The sequence below is a fragment of the Leuresthes tenuis genome, unplaced genomic scaffold (assembly GCF_036924035.1).
Source record: "Leuresthes tenuis unplaced genomic scaffold, fLeuTen1.0.hap1 SCAF_2, whole genome shotgun sequence".
NCBI classification, from domain to species: Eukaryota; Metazoa; Chordata; class Actinopteri; order Atheriniformes; family Atherinopsidae; genus Leuresthes; species Leuresthes tenuis.
In genome coordinates this window covers 19,598,233-19,615,505 of record NW_027325356.1, presented here as the reverse complement: position 1 = coordinate 19,615,505, position 17,273 = coordinate 19,598,233, and the positions used below count along the sequence as shown (strand labels likewise).

General features: G+C 43.7%; 1 protein-coding gene across 4 annotated transcripts; it reads left to right on the top strand.

Annotated features, from left to right (window-relative positions):
• Positions 1 to 49: 49 nt before the first annotated feature.
• znf821 (zinc finger protein 821) lies at positions 50 to 15,221 on the top strand. 4 transcript variants are annotated; one of them, XM_072380555.1, is made up of 7 exons: positions 60 to 153; positions 2,689 to 2,742; positions 9,178 to 9,309; positions 9,452 to 9,570; positions 10,661 to 10,759; positions 11,542 to 11,708; positions 13,339 to 15,221. In XM_072380555.1, the coding sequence occupies exons 1-7, from the start codon at positions 150 to 152 to the stop codon at positions 14,297 to 14,299; spliced, it is 1,536 nt and encodes a 511-aa protein (XP_072236656.1). In that variant the 5' UTR covers positions 60 to 149; the 3' UTR covers positions 14,300 to 15,221. The 4 variants fall into 4 exon arrangements, with proteins under 4 accessions (XP_072236657.1, XP_072236656.1, XP_072236658.1 ...); XM_072380556.1 differs by lacking the exon at positions 2,689 to 2,742 and having other exon boundaries at positions 50 to 153; XM_072380557.1 differs by lacking the exon at positions 60 to 153 and having other exon boundaries at positions 2,691 to 2,755.
• Positions 15,222 to 17,273: the final 2,052 nt, after the last annotated feature.

Here is a 17,273-nt window from a genome sequence, read left to right as displayed (position 1 = left end):
TTACACTGACAGAGGTTGGTGAAAGAAGAGCGGACCTCAGCTCAGGTTTATCATCAGTGTACAGCAACGTTAGCTTGGACCAGAGGAACTCATCACAGCCTGCCTCTGACCGAGACTCCCACCTGATATGCCAGTGTTCACTGGACAACATGGGTAACAATTCAATTATACCGTTATTAACATGAGAAATGTGGCTACGCGGTTGTACTTTAAGTCTTTTTTTTTTTTTTTTGTCATTTACTAACAGCTGTAAGCTTGGTCGGTTTTCATCGTTCTCGCATTGATATAAAGGGGCAACATCAGGCTTGTTCACGTCGGCAAGCTAGCTCTCATCAATTGTATTGATCGGGTTTCGAAGTCCCATACTTAACTTGGCTCTCCGTTTTGAATTCATTTGTGTCTTCTATCATCTATCGGAAACGTGAATTTCATGACACGATGACATTATTTTGTTGAGATGGCATATTTTTGCTTAACCTTGCGGAAGAGTACGCTTTTACCCCGACAATGTCGTGCTACGGTCAGTTTACTCGTGGCATTCGGTGATGACGACTGCATGCAATGTTGTGACATTAGCAGTTCAGTGGTTTGTAGCACCACCCAGTGCTGTTATCGTGTCGTCCAAGAAATTATACTTTTAGGCTTGGCTTGATTAATTATTCATTCACTGTTAGATAAGGTACTGCATCAGGTTTGGTTTTGAGCCTAAGTGAGCAACTTTGCGTAATTATCTATGGATGCATGTCCTATTTGGAGCAATATTAGGACTGGAGTTATTGTCACATTAGGAGAGCAGCTAAATGAATTATAATGCAGGATGTTATGTATTATCATACATAGTTTGTTTTACTTAAAATATTGTAATGATAGTTTTTCAGTTGTGATGGTTTTTGTGGGCTGTATTGTTTTGTGAGTCTTGATTCATACAGCTGAGCACATGAGTTAACAATGTGCTTGTGTTTTTACATTCCCGCGCCTATGCATGGCATGTTTTGATTGTTTGACATGCCAGCCCAGAGACCTATCATATGAAAGTACAAACAGTGCTCCCACTGCCAGCGGACTTTGCTGTGTTAGAAACCCCCACATCTTCAAAAAACTGTGAAAATAAGTTCAGGTTTAAATGACTGGTTCACCAAAAAGATGAGAAGAAATTGACTCAGGTATTCCCAATAGTCCCTTTGGATAATTCACGCTATTAACATTTATTCTCCTTTTTTTATGAATCCACTGTTAATTTCTACATGACATGCACACACACAATTCCACTCGGACTTACTGACAAAGCAAGGATCTGCATGTTAGTTTTAAATGGAAAAAAAAATGACCTTCTCACAACAGAATGTAGTCATGGATTGATTTAAAACACGCGTAAAACACTTGGATCCCGCCTTGAAAGCTGAAGCGCCACACACCATGTCCTGCTGCACCTTGGCTTTTGGAAATTTCTTCATTCTGGAAGTAAGGTGTTTTGAATTGTTGCACACAATACATTAAAATAGATATAGCTATGGAAAAGTAAACTCACAGTTTAACAATCTAATTGCAAATACACACAAACACAAAAACAGGAACAGGAGAATATTTAACATGTTATTTATAAATCTGTGCCAGACATCTGTTGAGATTGTTAAACAGTGTTGCCATTGCACCCTTTTTCCACCAGAGAGCACTGACAATACTGTTGTTTTTATGTTTAAACCAGCTTAATTCATAGGCTGGTCCTTAATTAACAACTAATTTAAGGGACCGATATATATGAACTATTTCTGTCACTAAATGTAAATATATATATATATATATATATATATATATATATATATATACATTTTCCTTATTCAGTTCAACTCTCTCTGGTATGGGTTGTGGTCAGGTGTTTTTGGAAATGAACACGCGAGCAAATTGGCTATAAATATGTTATGCTATTTTAGTACCTAATAAAGTTGATTATGATAATCATCATACTTTTACCCAGACATTCGTGTCCACATGCTCCAACGTAATAGTTGATATTTTAAAAATATATATGTATCGGAATGTTCATATGCGTTGCTTTTAATTTAATTAGATACAAAGCATGTTTTCCTTCTGTGATTATTAAGACGTTCGGCTAAGCGGTGGATAGTTGTTGATTGCAGGAGCTCGTAAAAGCGTAAATATGTAAAGATTATCTAAGGATTTTACGTCTTCGCGTTATTTTCTCCAACACGTCATGAACGCAGCACAGTACCTCCTGCGTGAACTCCCCATCGTTCCTCTGCACATCCCACAATGCTGTGCGGCGCGGCTGCATTTTTTTTTTTTAACGTTAGAGATCAGCTGAGCTCGTGCGTCGCTGCAGTGAGCGCACGGCTGCCAGCGGCTCGGGAACGGAGCAGCTCGGGGCTGCTCGGCGTCTCTCCTCGGACATAATTTTAACCCCCCCTGACCGGCTGGAGACGGGGTTTTGTTTTTATACTTCAAGAATGTGACTCCTATCTGTATATAGTCGCCTTGGATTTATTCTTTTTGTGTTTACACCTCCTCAAACGCTCCTTTTTTTCTTCTGTTAAGAGTGAATAGTTTGATCACGTTTTGCATCATCTCTGTCATCCGTCCAGTCTGTGCGGAATACACCTGGGCTGGTTTCAGGGTAACGTCCAGGATTAGGAGATTACATTTCTGTTTTTTTTTTTCCTTTACCCCCAGGAGTGGGCTATACTATGTCCAGGCGAAAACAGACCAACCCCTTCAAAGTTAACTGTAGGTATACCAGGTATTGTCTATCATTATTCCAGCAGTTGTCACACCCATTATCTGTTTCTATTTTGATTAGAATATTTTCCCGAAAGCTTCAGGAAGTCTTTCAGCTGTCCTCATCCATACAGGTGTATTGAAACTAAATGTCCACATGTGACATACCCACCACTACTCTGTGCTGTATGTGGTCGTTACAGTCATCATGTTATGTTTGCATCGCCCTCAAAAGTTAACATTTTCTTGCCAGAGTGGCGACGAACATCTCGCTCTAGTATGGGATGAGATTTGCGTGAGAATACAGCAGAAGACCCAAGTGACTCATTTGTTTTTTCACGATACTAAGATCAACCCTTGAGCTTTTCAGTGTGCTTAATAAGAAAGCAAGAGGCAGAAATGATATGGTGACAAAAGTTGTCATCAAGCCAAGTGAATACAGTAAGTGAAAATAAAAACGATAACGTACAAGTAGACACGTTTAGGGTAAATATTCACTTGTTACGTAGAAGTAGCTGTTATTCTATTTTAGAAATGGCAACGCTTGTCCATGTATCAGCAACGTGTGAAAGGGACAATCATTTCAGCGTTCTCTATTGCAACACAGTGATGACTTTTCCAAAGTCGGTTCCTGTGCACTCTGACCAGATGTCTTGTTTCCATCCGCACTAACGTTTCTGCTATTGTTTTAACCTTTTGAGTCTTTGCGAGCGTCAGCATGAAAAAATGTGGCCCTGGAGACGAGTAGCCAACTGCTGCAGAAGCTACTACAAAGGTGGTTTTGAGTCCCTTTGGCAGGTGTCTGTGAACAGACTTAGTCATCCCGATGATGTCACGTTTGCAAAAGATGCAGTCGTGAAACTACACAAGTGAGAACCAAATCAGAGCCAAAGATTATTGTGGGATACAGAGTATTCATGTTATAATGTGAAAAATCACACTGAATACTCACTGATCAGGACGAGCGCGGTGGGTGTTGTGGCTGGAATGGTTTCCATTGCAAGAGGGTCCTCAGTTGGTCTGCCTGTCAGGGCTTGTGACTAACCTTGTTTAAGGTTGGTCTTTTTTTTTCCGGTTAATGAGCTGTTGACTCCCTCAGCTGATCTTTTTCAGGCATTGAAAAGATGCAAACTTAACGGTCCCATAGTATAATTAACAGAGTACTTTATATGGGCCTGTTTTTTAAGCAAAAAAACATGGTTGCATCAAACATCAGCTTTCTGCTGCAAAAGGTGTGAGGCTTGAATGTCACTGATATGTTTGTAAACTGAATATTTGTTAGTGTTGATCTGTCAGCTCATCACTAAGTACATTTATATTACATTAGGAAAATAAAAAATTATTGTGTTTGTCCGGACCGGACCCCGCAAAGGCATGTAAACACGTTAGTCTGACCAAAATCGCACAAAATCATGCTTCTCAGAACTGGGTTAACCCTCTCAGATAATGCAGTTGGGGTTGAAATTAACTAGACCCAAATGGGCCTCGGTGCTCTGCACGTGCTCTAAAGTCGCATCTTTTTGCATCTTGTTGTAAAACCAGTTAATTGTATGTTAATACAGCCGAATCCCCAGCAAAATCCCCTCATTTACATATTTTTCTTTCTGTTGTCGGTCAGTCCTGAGCAGTCGTGGCTGAAAACCAGCCCATTAAGAGCACCTGTCAACTCGCAGGTCGCTTACAGCATTTCTTCACTGTCGCTCTTCTCCAATTACAATCCATATTTCATAACTACAGCATCATCTGACAAAACCCCCGTTCAAGTAACTTAAAGACGGCGTCTGTGCTGTGAATTCAGCTGCGCTTAAGTCTTATTTTCCCACACAGCGCTACAGTGTCTGACATGCTTCGGGTGAGTCCACTCCCATTGCGTGTGTGCCGGGACCAAAACAGTCGCCCAATTAAATGGGCATTTCAAGCTGTAGCCGTAGCTTGACTCAGCTGAGCACCGAACTGACTCTCTCGGCAAGCTTTTCGAATATGGTACCATTTTTCTTTTGCACTGAAAATAATTTGGATTGGAATTGATACTCCGAATCGAAGGGAGACCCTATGGTGTAAATTTATAGTGGTTGTCCCTCAGTTTGCCTTGGTTTCTGGCCTCCTGCCAGGTTCCCCCTTGTCGGACAGCACGCTGACATCTTATCTTAAACAAGTTGCCGTCCACTCAGAGGGATTTCCCTGTATAATCTACTGAGGTAGTGCTTGGTGCTGGCCTGAGTTCTAAACATAGTTGGTTTTAACCACCGTAGAAATACATCTCACACTTGCAGGTACAGTAATCCCTGGAAGCTAACAAGCTCATTTGTTGATCTGGAACACCTATAAAAGTCCAAAGTGGAAGCTGAAAGGCCCAATACTGTGTGTCTCAACATAGAATAGTGAATTTCAAACTGTGGCAAATGCTATTATATATATATATATATATATATATATATATATATTTATGCTTAGACATGCTCTCCTCTGTCTGAGTCCATATACTGTGTTTTGTTGATTGGCTCTCTTCTGTTTTGCCTTGATTTACTTGTTTTTTTTCTGATTAAAGTATGAGTTTCCCACAAAGAGCCGTCCCTCCCTCTGAGGGTCAAACCAGACAGATAGGCTGACAGACCAGACAGGCTGCAAAGGAGACAGACAGACAGACAGACAGGCGGGCAGACACACACACACATAAACACACACAGGGAATTCCAGACAATGATACAACAGTGCTGCCTGTGTACCTATCTGTGTTCTTCCTCACATCTGATATGCAACACTATCAGGAATGCCTACGATGAAACGAAATGCGTCTGAAGATGTTTTCTGCTGAATATGATCATTTGTTTAACGTTGTAAACACACGTGGCTGTGGTGTCTTACTTCTTTTGTTTCTAAAAGTGTACATTACCAAAAAAAAAATCAAAAATTAGTGTTAGCTGGCAAAAAATGGATTTAGTTGACGTCGGTTTTGGATTGTGTGTGCATACAAGTTGTTTACAGCTGTCAGTTATTACTGTTACAGCAGCACTTGGGACTCCAGTCTCAGGTGCTTCAGATTGTTATCTCTTGGAGCCGAAAGTAAAAGCAGAGCAGCAACACCTCGGCTCTAACGTTGTATGCTTTCATTGTGACAGTGGACGTAATCCCAGTGTGATTGTGTACTTATTACTTTTACTCTGTTTCGTCAATAACACTTTTAAGAGTGTTTTCCTGGTTAAAAGAGTTTAATGACTTCATCCTTTGTGTAATATGAGGTCACCAGTTAATCAGTGAGAATTGATCAGACGTCTGGCCCACCATCCTCGTTCTCCTTGTGTGTGTGTGTGTGTGTGTGGATGGAAGATGGGGCCCCTGAACTTCCTGCAGAATCAGACAGTGCTGTGTGACTGCATGTGTGTACTTTGGAGAGGACGGCGGCTGGAAAGGAGAAGGAGGGGCCTTTGAATTCAACAGGACCCCCATTGCTTGGTGTTTGAGTAGAGTTTTGGCATTCTATCTTTTGTCTGTTTTGTTTTGCGCGCTACACTCCCCGACCCACCACCTCTCTGAACCTACCCCCACTCCCCTCTCGCTCCTCTGTGCGTCTGTTGGCTGATGAGTTTGTCTCTTTGTCTAGATTCAGTCAGACACTGCGTCACCTCCTGCCTACAGACACACAGACTCAGAGATAACATCACAGTGGCAGAGACAGGGGGAGGGAGGGAGCAAGAAGAGACAGATGTACAGACAGAGCACTGGCAGTTGGGGGATGGGTATTTCTCACACATCAATCACTGGCTATGTGCAGAAAAGCTGGATCGCTGTAGCAGTTGATAGTTCGATACTTGGACCCTCTCTGCCACTGCCAACGAATGCTAGGACTTCTATTAGAAAGTGCCCAAACTACACTAACTAACCTGAAGATTACACCTCTGTTTTCCATAGACTGGAAAGTGAGTGCCTGTGTGTGTGTGCACAGTACCTCAGGATTGTGAAGAGGGCTGTAATTACCTCTGTCAGCCTCGGGTAACTGAAGTCAGGGTCCCTCTCCTGTTTCTGACCTGTGTTGGTGGAGTGCACAAGACAAGAAAATGGCATTTTAAGCAGTCATTATTTTTGAGCAATCTGAGGGATGGATGTTCCGTGTGTCAATAACAGAGGAGCTTTCAACAAAACCGCCTTTAATGAAGCAGTGTCGGGAGTTAAATGCAGGTTTGCGGGATCAAGTGTAATAACTAGGAAAGAGAAGGATTATATTGCGTCCCTCAACCAGAAGGTTTGCTGTAGAACAAAAAGTGCCATCACAAGGAGTGAAATGAGCCACATATGGGCTGCCTTTGTATGAAGCTGTTTCCTCCCCCTAGAGCTGATGGTATAGATATGGAAGTAGTCGGAGCTACGTATAAGCTGGGAAGACAGAGGGCGAGCCAGGCTGTTCAGTGTGTGGGTGGTGCTGAGAGAGATGGAGAGAGGCACACTGAGTGGCTAAGCAGTTAGCTGGAGGAAAAGAGGCTGCTTCTCCCGTGGGACTGCAGCATGGCTGTTGGAACAGCTAGCATGAATTAGTGTGCAGAATAGTGGGGGGTTGGGATGCAAATGAAGTTGATGTTCATGCATGTATGTCGGTGGACTCGCCTCGCTGGCTATGCATGTGTTAGGTAACCGTGTTGGATGGTTCTCAGGAAACCAGCATGATCTGTAAAAAAGCTGTTGTTCATTGTCCACATGTTGAATGGAACCCAAATGTCTTGGAGAGAAACAATCTGCAGACTGCTGTCTTTTTGGTGGATTCTCATAGGTTTCACTGACATCTGTATATTGTATTACAGTAACAATCTTTATAGTTTTGTGCTCATACAAAATGTTTTCTGGCTTAAGCCCTGAGAACAATTTACGTCCCCCCCTAAGATTTTTATGAAAAGTCTCACGTGAACACAACAATAGCCGTGTACCTCTGAGACAGCTGAATTTGCCTGAGGTAGAACTTTCATGCAATTTCATTCACATGCATATAAACCAACTAACTGAACGCACCACAAAACCTCCCGGGCAGTGATAACAAGGACAATCTGCTATAGAGGAATGCACCGTTTAGAACTGGAGAGCATCTTATGAATTCATCACATCAGCTGCACCACCTGCCAAGATCCCCACGTTCGGGCCCATGAGTATTCAGTGGTCTTTACTTCAGTATATCTCCAAAAAGGGAGAGAACTAAGTCTGAGGTATGGGATTGCTGCTGTTTGCTTGTTAGCGAGATTATTCAGGAACTGCAAAGCTAAAATTCCTGAAACTCAGTTGGAGATACAGCACAGGCAAAGGATGAACTCAATGGACTTTAGGTGCAGCTCGGGACCTCAATTAAGATGTGGAAATACAGCTGTGGTCTCTGCTTTCGGAGCGCATTTGTCACACGAGTACTCAGTCCTCAGAGGTCATACTGCCATAATCATGAAGTCTGAACTTCATCTCCATGCAAATCATTGAGATCAACTCTTCTTTTTCTATTAGTACAATTCGTGCCTCTGACGAATCACTTCCTCCAAACTACACATGAGCTGCTGGAGTGCAACTAGATCCTCAACATTAATCCAGCAGATACTTACTGACATGCAGTTGTTCTACTGTATAAGAAGTTAAGTACCCAAAAGCACCTTTGGTTGTAGTTCCGCCTACAGGAGATGTCCCAGGACTGCGTTTTGCCATAATGACCCTCACAAACACACTCGCATCCTGAAAATGACACCAGCTGCGCTGTCGTAGCTTGTAAGATCCACACCTGTCTTGTAGTATGCTCTCACAGCAGATGCTGTTTGTTGTGTTTCTATGGCGATAAAGTAAAGAAACTGCATTCAATGCATTGGCTCTTCTGAAACCCACTTCATTTAATTCTGTGTTTTGTGACACGTTTGCAGCTACATAGTGAATGACATGAAACCTCTTAGTTTGTGAAAATCTTTTCCTCATCAGAAGGCCCTGCCAGGTGACGCCCTGCCAGGTAGCGCCCTGCCAGGTAGCGCCCTGCCAGGTGACGCCCTGCCAGGTGACGCCCTGCCAGGTGACGCCCTGCCAGGTGACGCCCTGCTAGGTGACGCCCTGCCAGGTAGCGCCCTGCCAGGTGACGACCTGCCAGGTGGCGCCCTGCCAGGTGGCGCCCTGCCAGGTGGCGCCCTGCCACAGCTGTTTGCGTGTCTGTGATTACACTTGTCTTCTGTCTGCATCATTTGTGGCATGTATGACGTTGCTTTACATTGTCTTCCACATACTCAAGCCTGATAAACAGGCTCGTTCTTCTTCTCATCAGCTCCACGCATTTGCAACTCTAAAGATAAAAGAAAGTTACTTTTTTCTATTTCTGCAGCCTTTACTAACATATGAGACGTCCCCTGACTGCACTCATTCCACTTTTACGTCCCATCATGGCATCGTGCTCGCTGGACACATGTCTCTTACTCACTGCTTTTGTCGTTTTATCTCCAGGGCCATTCCACACTTCAGGTTTAACAGGACTTCAGCACACTATTAACATGGATGGCAGAGACGAATTCATCGAAGACAATGAATGCTGCAGCAACAACTCCCAGGAGGTCCAAGGGCAGGATAGCCTCTCAGGTACAGGATGGCGGGATGGGACAGGGGAGGACGGGGTGGACTCTGTGGGAATGTCCTCGGACTAAGGGGTGTTGGTGAGAATAAGCCCTGCTCTGTGTTCTGTTGTGTGTCTGTATTGATAGGGATGTGTTTGCCTCCATAGAAGAAAGCGATAGTGACACTGACAACCACGGTGAAGACTCGTCCTCCAACGCCTCTGCCGACGACCACATGACCACCAAGAGAACGCAGTGCCGCCTGCAAGGTGCAGGAGTCAAGGAGGTACGCAGGCTGGAGTAGAGATGATTCTATAATTCTAATCTTAAACACTTCCATCTTTGCGGATATGCTCGTTTGCCTGAAACTTAGCAGCTTGAGCTTTGCCTTCGTGTTACGCTGCAGGTGACCGTAGGGTGACGTTTATGGTGTGGCATGAACATACAAGCTGAGGGAGCTAAATGACTGACACGGATCTTCTCTGCATCACCATAACGGAGATAGTTGTTGTGACAATATCTGAGTGGGCTGTGAAAGTGATAAATTTAGTAGCTGGTGTTTTTTTTTTTTTTTAAAAACACGTCCAGATGTTTGCTTGCTTTAGTGTCTGTTGCTGTTCAACGGGTCTAGTTAGACACGAGTAAGCAGGTCCAACCTTTACATTTACAGCCGAAGCTTCGCTGCTGAGCTCCTCCTTTGACTTAATCACTGCGTGGAGCTTAGGGGGAACAGGAAATACTGACATGCTTTGTCATTCGTAGTATTTCCTTTTCATTTAAACTGTAAAACACATCTACAGCAAGTTGAGCGAAGACACACCTCCAATGTATGCATGTTAAAGTATTTTGAGGTCTCCCAAAGTTGATCTACAGCATCGTATAATCGTTGAACGCTCCCAGAGGGTGGGACAAGCGGCACAGTTTTATGAATACTACCCTGGTATCGGCCAATAAGTCTTGTGCCGGGACCTTCTCTGTATTTCAGCGCGTGACTGCGCTCAGCATCGCGTCGCTGTTAATGAGTCACTGGGGCTTGTGAGAGTTTTGCACAGTCATGCACTCAACACATCGTCCCACACAAAAATGTTTCAAACAGACACACGCTGAGCTAGCGGTGACCAAACAGGCCTATTTTGGCATAAATTGAAATCAATTGCACGCGATGCAAACAGTGAATCCTGAAGATAAGAGGCGAATTTGATCGTGCATGTAACTAAAAACAAGTTTTCATCTGCCTTTACAGTGATTATTGCTGCCTTCGTATTCAAAATGCGAACAGAGTTCAGGCATGTTGTCGTGAGCTGGAGATTGAAGGCTTCTTGTTTGCATGTAGCACTTCTGGATTGGCTCCTTAAACTGACTTTGGCTTTCTTCAGGAGAGTGAGGAGGGAGCAGACCACAGCAGCAGCTTCGTTTGTCCTCTCTGCACGCTGGACTTCAGCAGCCCTGAGAAGCTCATCTCACATGTCTACCAGGTGAAAGCTGCATTGAAAACACAGTAACTTTAGTAACAGTGCGCTGTCTCCTGTCCACTCCAACACTTACCTGTAGTGTAGCAGCACTGTCCTATATTTGATCGTTATATTGATCTAAAACAGCATGTTACAATCAGTCATAGATTTAATGCATTCTTACATTTTCAGTGTAAGCCATTAAAGTTTATTTGGTACCAAATAGTTTCGATATCTTTGGCATATGTGCTGATGTTGAATAAGTCTTGATCTACCTCCTCATCCAGTCTCTTAGTTTACAGTAATCCACACCTTTTTTTTCTCTCGAAAGGCTGTAAATCGATACTCGTTTGAAAGCATCAGCATTATACACATTTTTCAGATGTCAGGCAGTTTGCAGGCTGTGTTATTTATGGCTAACATGCGGATCGTACTGACAGTTTCATAAGACAAACTAATGGTAATTACCACTCCAATTATTATGGATATATGTTTTTTTTTTCTGTGTAGACCATTCAGTAACAAAAATACTTGATAAAATCCAACCTTTACAGGCTTATAGCATGTAGAGCTCTATGCACTACGGTCACACCGGCCACTGCGTTTATCTCTTAGCAAGAAAGCTCACAAGTAGCCTCAGACTGAACTGAACTTGTTTTTCCCCCTTTATAGATGTGTCGTGACTTTATTGTTCATCAGTCTGTGGCTTTTCTAAATTTGTGAAACTGGCAACGGCAAAAAGTCGACAGTTGTCCTCCTTTAATGTTTGGTTTCACGTGTTCATCCTGCTCTGTTGTCTTTACCAGCACACGAGCATGATGAGCAACTCCAAGAGTTATGTGTGCCCGGTGTGTGGGCGTGCCCTGAGCTCTCCTGGCTCCCTCGGACGGCATCTTCTCATCCACTCGGAGGACCGCCTCTCCAACTGCGCTGTCTGTGGTGCGCGCTTCACAGACACCAACAACTTTAACAGGTTCCTCTCTGCTCTTTCTCTGGTGTCAGGCCTTTGATGCAGATTGGAGGGAAGTTGGATTTAGAATGTTCATTGTTGTTCATTGGACAACTTTCATTGTTGTTCATTGGACAACTTTCATTGTTGTTCATTGGACAACTTTCATTGTTGTTCATTGGACAACTTTCATTGTTGTTCATTGGACAACTTTCATTGTTGTTCATTGGACAACTTTCATTGTTGTTCATTGGACAACTTTGGTAGATTCACCAAGTCCCACTTTTCTGCATTTGTGTGCATGAGTTTTGTTTTTCATCCGTATTAAGGCATGCAAATTCTACTTGGCGTTAAACACTTAAACTGCGACGCACCCTTCCAGCAGCTAACTGCTAAGGCAGCTGATGCAGAAACTCTTTTAAATGTTGCTATCCCTCATAGACCTTCAAAAATGACTTTTGAATGAGACGTATAGATGGATAGATAACGGGTTGCAGCGCGTCTAAACACAAATATTTAGGCTTCAGAACGGTGCACACCGTTTTGAAATTTGTAAAAAAAAAAAAATGTCTTCAGTAAATAATAATGGAAAGTAATGGAGAATAAATAAATGGAGCCGTGCTCATGCATTTGGCCGACGCGTTTATCCAAAGCAACTTACAAATGAGGATATAACAATGCAGCTAACATCAAAGCTAACAATAAGCTACATAGAAGGAAAACCACTAGTCAGGCTCTGTCAGAGGTGACAGTGTAGAAATAGAGTGCAGAAAGAGAGAAGTACAGAAAGAGATTAGAGAGTTGATGGGGGGAGGGATGTGTAAGGCAGACTGCAGAACATGAGGGATGCATAAAATTAGTACTGCAAAAACAGATTTAATGGAAATAAACTTGCATGTTGCTAAGCAACTACCATTAGGTTTTAATTTAAACTGCACTGGCAGGGTTAGGATCCACAGTAAAAGGAGAAGCAGCAACTAAACATAAAAAGCAAAGGAGGAAACTTATGAAGTTCATGTATTATACATCCCGGAAAGTTTACAAAGAAACTCTGTAAGTGCACAAAATGATGCACGGCAGATGCATGTGGAAATGTGTTCTGCATGCATTACAGTCAGCTCCTCTTAGACGGTTCACGGTGCGCCATCAGCCACATGATACACGGTCTGGTTCATCTTCGGCATAATGGTTTTGGAAACGAGTAAGAAGGAATGAGTCATCTTTTGTCATTAGGACAAAATGGTTTCACATCATGTCGAACATGACAGCTTGACTGTCCGAAAATATGCAATCGTACACTAATGGTTGGCTAGTGACAACACTGGCTGTCAAACATGTATTCAGTCTTTGATGACTTTTGGAATTGGCCAGAATCACCTTTTATTATCAAATGAACGCAACAAAATGTGAACGGTTGCTCTGAAGATGAAAACAATACAGTCTGAAGCAAAACACAAGCTAAGTTTAACATGTAACAGTTTCAGTTCTGTAATAATACTCCCTTTTTTGGGCTGTTGGGCTTTATATGTGTTCCCAGTGAAACAGTCACACCTTTTATAAAATATTACAAAGTTCAGAATGAGGCAGGAGTAAAAAACTGTATCAGAGATCGAAAGCTGTGTCTCACTTATACCAATGATGTATCTTATCTTAGGGAGAAGCTCAAAGATGTCATCGACACAACCAGGATGGATGTCACCGGTGGAAGGGACTCGTGTTCCCTGTCCCAGTCCCTCTCCAGCAGCCCTATGAGCAGCCCGGGCTCTGGCACTCACTCCTGCCACGGACCAGGCCCTAGTCCCAGTTCGTGTCAGGGTCCACGACTCTGTCAAGCTTCTGAACCCAGTCCCAACCTATGTCAATCCAGTCGTACCTGCCAGGGCTCCGGCCACGTCTCAAACCAGTGTCAAGGCCCCACACAGTGTATTGGCTCAGGCCCATGCACAGGGTCTGACCAAGGACCCTCCTTTGCTTCTCTGCCTGATAGTCTCCTGTCCGAAGGACCTTCACTTGCATCTATCCCAGATGCTCTCAACTCTTCTTCCTCCGGCCTTCCTCCTATTCCTGACATCCTGAGCCCCATGCCGGTGTATCCCGCCGGAGTGCTGCTGGTGTGCAACAGCTGCGTGGCCTACCAGCAGCTAGTGGAGGCCCAGTCGCCCATGAGAAAATGGGCTCTGCGTCGAAAGAACGAACCCCTGGAGGCTCGCCTGCAGCGTCTGGAGCGCGAGCGCACGGCCAAGAAGAACAAGCGGGCATGCGAGACGGAGGAGGAGCGGGAGATGAGGAGGCTGCGGGACCGCGAGGCCAAGCGCATGCAGAGGATGCAAGAGACGGACGAGCAGCGAGCGCGCCGGCTGCAGAGAGACCGCGAGGCCATGCGTTTAAAGAGGGCCAATGAGACGCCAGAGAAGAGGCAGGCCAGGCTGATCCGCGAGAGGGAGGCAAAGAGGATCAAACGACGCCTGGAGAAGATCGACCCTGCTCTGAGGACACAGATAGAGCATGACCCTGCTGCGATGGCGGCCCTCACAGCAGACATGAGCCTCTTTCAGTTTCCCTGCCCTATGCCTGTCCCTTCCATTGACAATGGCCTCTTCATGAAGCTTCCCTAATTGAATCAGGCCAAAGGTGGGGGCCGAAGTGTCTTCTCGCAGGACCCCAGGAACCTGTGCACTGTGCCATCATGTTGCCATGGTGACAGTGGACAACTCCATGCTGGTTCCCAACCGGCTTCTTCTGTGTCGGGACAGCTTCATACAAACCACTTTGTTAAATACATGAAGAAACTTGTTCAATTTCTAATTTATTACAGTCTATAAAACCTTGGGAACAGGGTTGAGAATGTTTCCTATTGTTTGGATGATGACACAAGAGCATGTTGTAAAGAGATTTATTTGTTCGTCAGTGCCAGATTCAACACAGTTCATTCTAGTGGAAGCAGTTCGACTTCCCTCGAGGGAAGAAAAAAGAAAAAGAAATCTTTTGCACATGGATCCTCAGTGAGGGGAGCAGGGACTTTGTAGCCACAGCCTCCTCCTTTGTGGTCCACTCCGCCAGCCCATTGAGTCTGACTCACCGGCAGCTACACCTCTCTCTTCAAGCTGCCGTGGGAACTTCATCAAACTACTACCTCAGCTGGCGCCGTGGTCGCGCTCTCTGTCCTGTGGCTCACAGCGTTCCATCTCCAAGCTTCCAAAGCTCTACATTTACCGTACACTACGGCAGAGGACACAGGCTGCTTTGCGCGATCTGCGTTTGCTTTTATCATTCAGGCACTTTAATAGGACACGCGCGCGCGTTCATTGGAGTACAAACGTTACAGGTTCAGTCTGTGTTCAGAACAGAGTGTTCGTCCTATTGAACAGGCCCGGTGTTGAGCAACATTCCCCTCGTCTCCTGAGTTGTGGATCTTCACGCATCCACCTTCCTTCACATTCTCTTTGCCAAGATTTGAATCTCTTCTTTCTTTTCACAAATGTTGTGCCAATGCCTTTTTTTGTTGTTTTTTTTTGGCGGGGGGGGAAAGATTTTCTTTCTTACAACTTTTTGTTACAGAGCATCTCTTTAGCTCATGAAAAAAAAGTCTGTGCTGCTGTTATTGTACTGTATTATACATTAGTTACCTCTTTTTTAAAAATATATATATATATATATATATATATATATATTCTGGGCTCATTACATTGAAGAGTATGTGCTAAAATGTTTTCCTAAGTGGTTACAACGAAAAAAGTACCTGACGTGTTACCTATTGACCTCAGAATTTGTTACATTACTTGAATTCTGCCTGCAAAGTTTCATTTTTTATTTTATTTTTTTCTCCCGCTAATGAGTGAGCAGCAACATGAAAGTTTGTCAGCATTGTATAGAGAATCACGCGTAGATAACGTAACCTCTGCTTTGTGCAATTTCTGTAGCATCCTCGTGCTTTTGTAAGGCTGCAGTACCTTCAGAAAGGGTCATCGGCGTCACTTAAATTATTTTTTCTATCTCGATGCATTGGGGAGAAGCGTTTATCAAGCCACATTCTAGCTGGGAATGATTCAAAAAGCGAACAAAGCGATTGGTTTTGTTCTCCTTTTGTCCACTCGTTCATTACTGAGCACCAGGGGGCTGAATTCATTCTTTTAATAATCTATTTTCATCAACCCCCAATTCCAACACATTATTTATGCAATAGAATATATATTTTCTTGTGAAAGCGTTTGGGGTATTTTCACTGGTTTAACATCAGCCATGTCTGAATATCCCTCGTTTTAATTTCCAGCCTGTAAGGTTACCTCCAGTTTTTCTTGACGTCTCCTCTCCAGATGCAAAACTTTCCAGTGTCAAATGAGAAGTTTCAGAAACATTCTCCAAGGAAGAGCAGCGTTTTGTTGTTTTTTGGCTGTTCAATGAGAGGATGAGAGTCGGTCTATTGGTACAGTCTCATTCTCAGAGAATTTCCTAGGAGAGTGCATCAAACTTCTATGCAACAGGTGTGACGTTCATTAAGGAGATTGATTTCACTTTTCACTGAAACTATGCAGAATGCGACTTTAAATTATTCTTCTTCTTGGTTTTTTTTTTTTTTGATCGCAAAGTAAAATGTTCCGCTTCTCAGGCTATTTAACTCAGTGAGAGGGCTCAGAGCATGGATCCAACAGCCGGGTCCGTATGATTCATTTATCCACCTGATGCGACGGGAACCGGGTCGGCCAGTTCGAGACGCTTTGTGGACGTAAAACACGCTTTCTCTTTCCAACTCAGCTCATAACAGCAACAGGGTCTCACTGCCATCCTATTCACGGCACTCTCTACCAAGGGCAGATCGTTGCTCTCAACCAAGGTTTCAGGTGTTATTTGTTCCTCTCGTCTCAGACTATGAATACTGGGTATTCCTCAAAGGTCGCTCTCTGAATTTTGCTGCGACGCGTTTCGTCCCGCAGCGGTGAGAAATCCTACTGTGGAACCTGACGTGTCGCTGGGGTCTCTACGAGCAGCGAGCTCGGTCTGAATTAGCTAAACACTGCATGTTGTGAAACTGCACTCGTCCTAGAATGGTTCAATATGAGCTTGTGTTATACTGTTAGTTTATGCCTGCCTGTTTTTTACAGTTTAATCAAAGTTGTCAAAAAAAAAAAACAAGATGTTGGCCTTTCTCTATTAATTCTATCAGGATTTTCTCTCAATGTCCATGTTTACAAAATATTTATCTCTGAACAAGGCCAAATGAATGAGCTAAACTGCTAACAGCAACATGCTAAATTGTGATATCAATGCATTCTGACTGGATGGCACTTTCAGGACGCCATCCTCTTTCTGAATTAACAGATGTACAGACGACGATGACACCTGGTAAAGAATGTGGAAATAAACATTGAATTTATTAAAATGTTGGCGTCCAGCATTGTTTCCCGCCTCACTTTCATCAAGCAGAACTTTGCATCGGATCAAATACGGTGCGTAAGAGCCACGTTGGGCTCTTTCAGGGGAGTTCTTTGGAAGTTCTCAAAATGTGAAGTTGGTACAGAGCGGTTGCTGTTTCTATAGAAGTGTAATTGTTAAAGGCAGTCATTACCAAATACCACCAGTGATGCTGAAATG

Excerpts from the sequence above, each read along its gene's own strand:
- znf821 (XM_072380555.1), top strand. Across the intron at positions 2,743-9,177 it reads CAACCCCTTCAAAGTTAACT|GGCCATTCCACACTTCAGGT; the intron begins GTAGGTATACCA and ends TTTTATCTCCAG. Across the intron at positions 9,571-10,660 it reads AAGGTGCAGGAGTCAAGGAG|GAGAGTGAGGAGGGAGCAGA; the intron begins GTACGCAGGCTG and ends GGCTTTCTTCAG.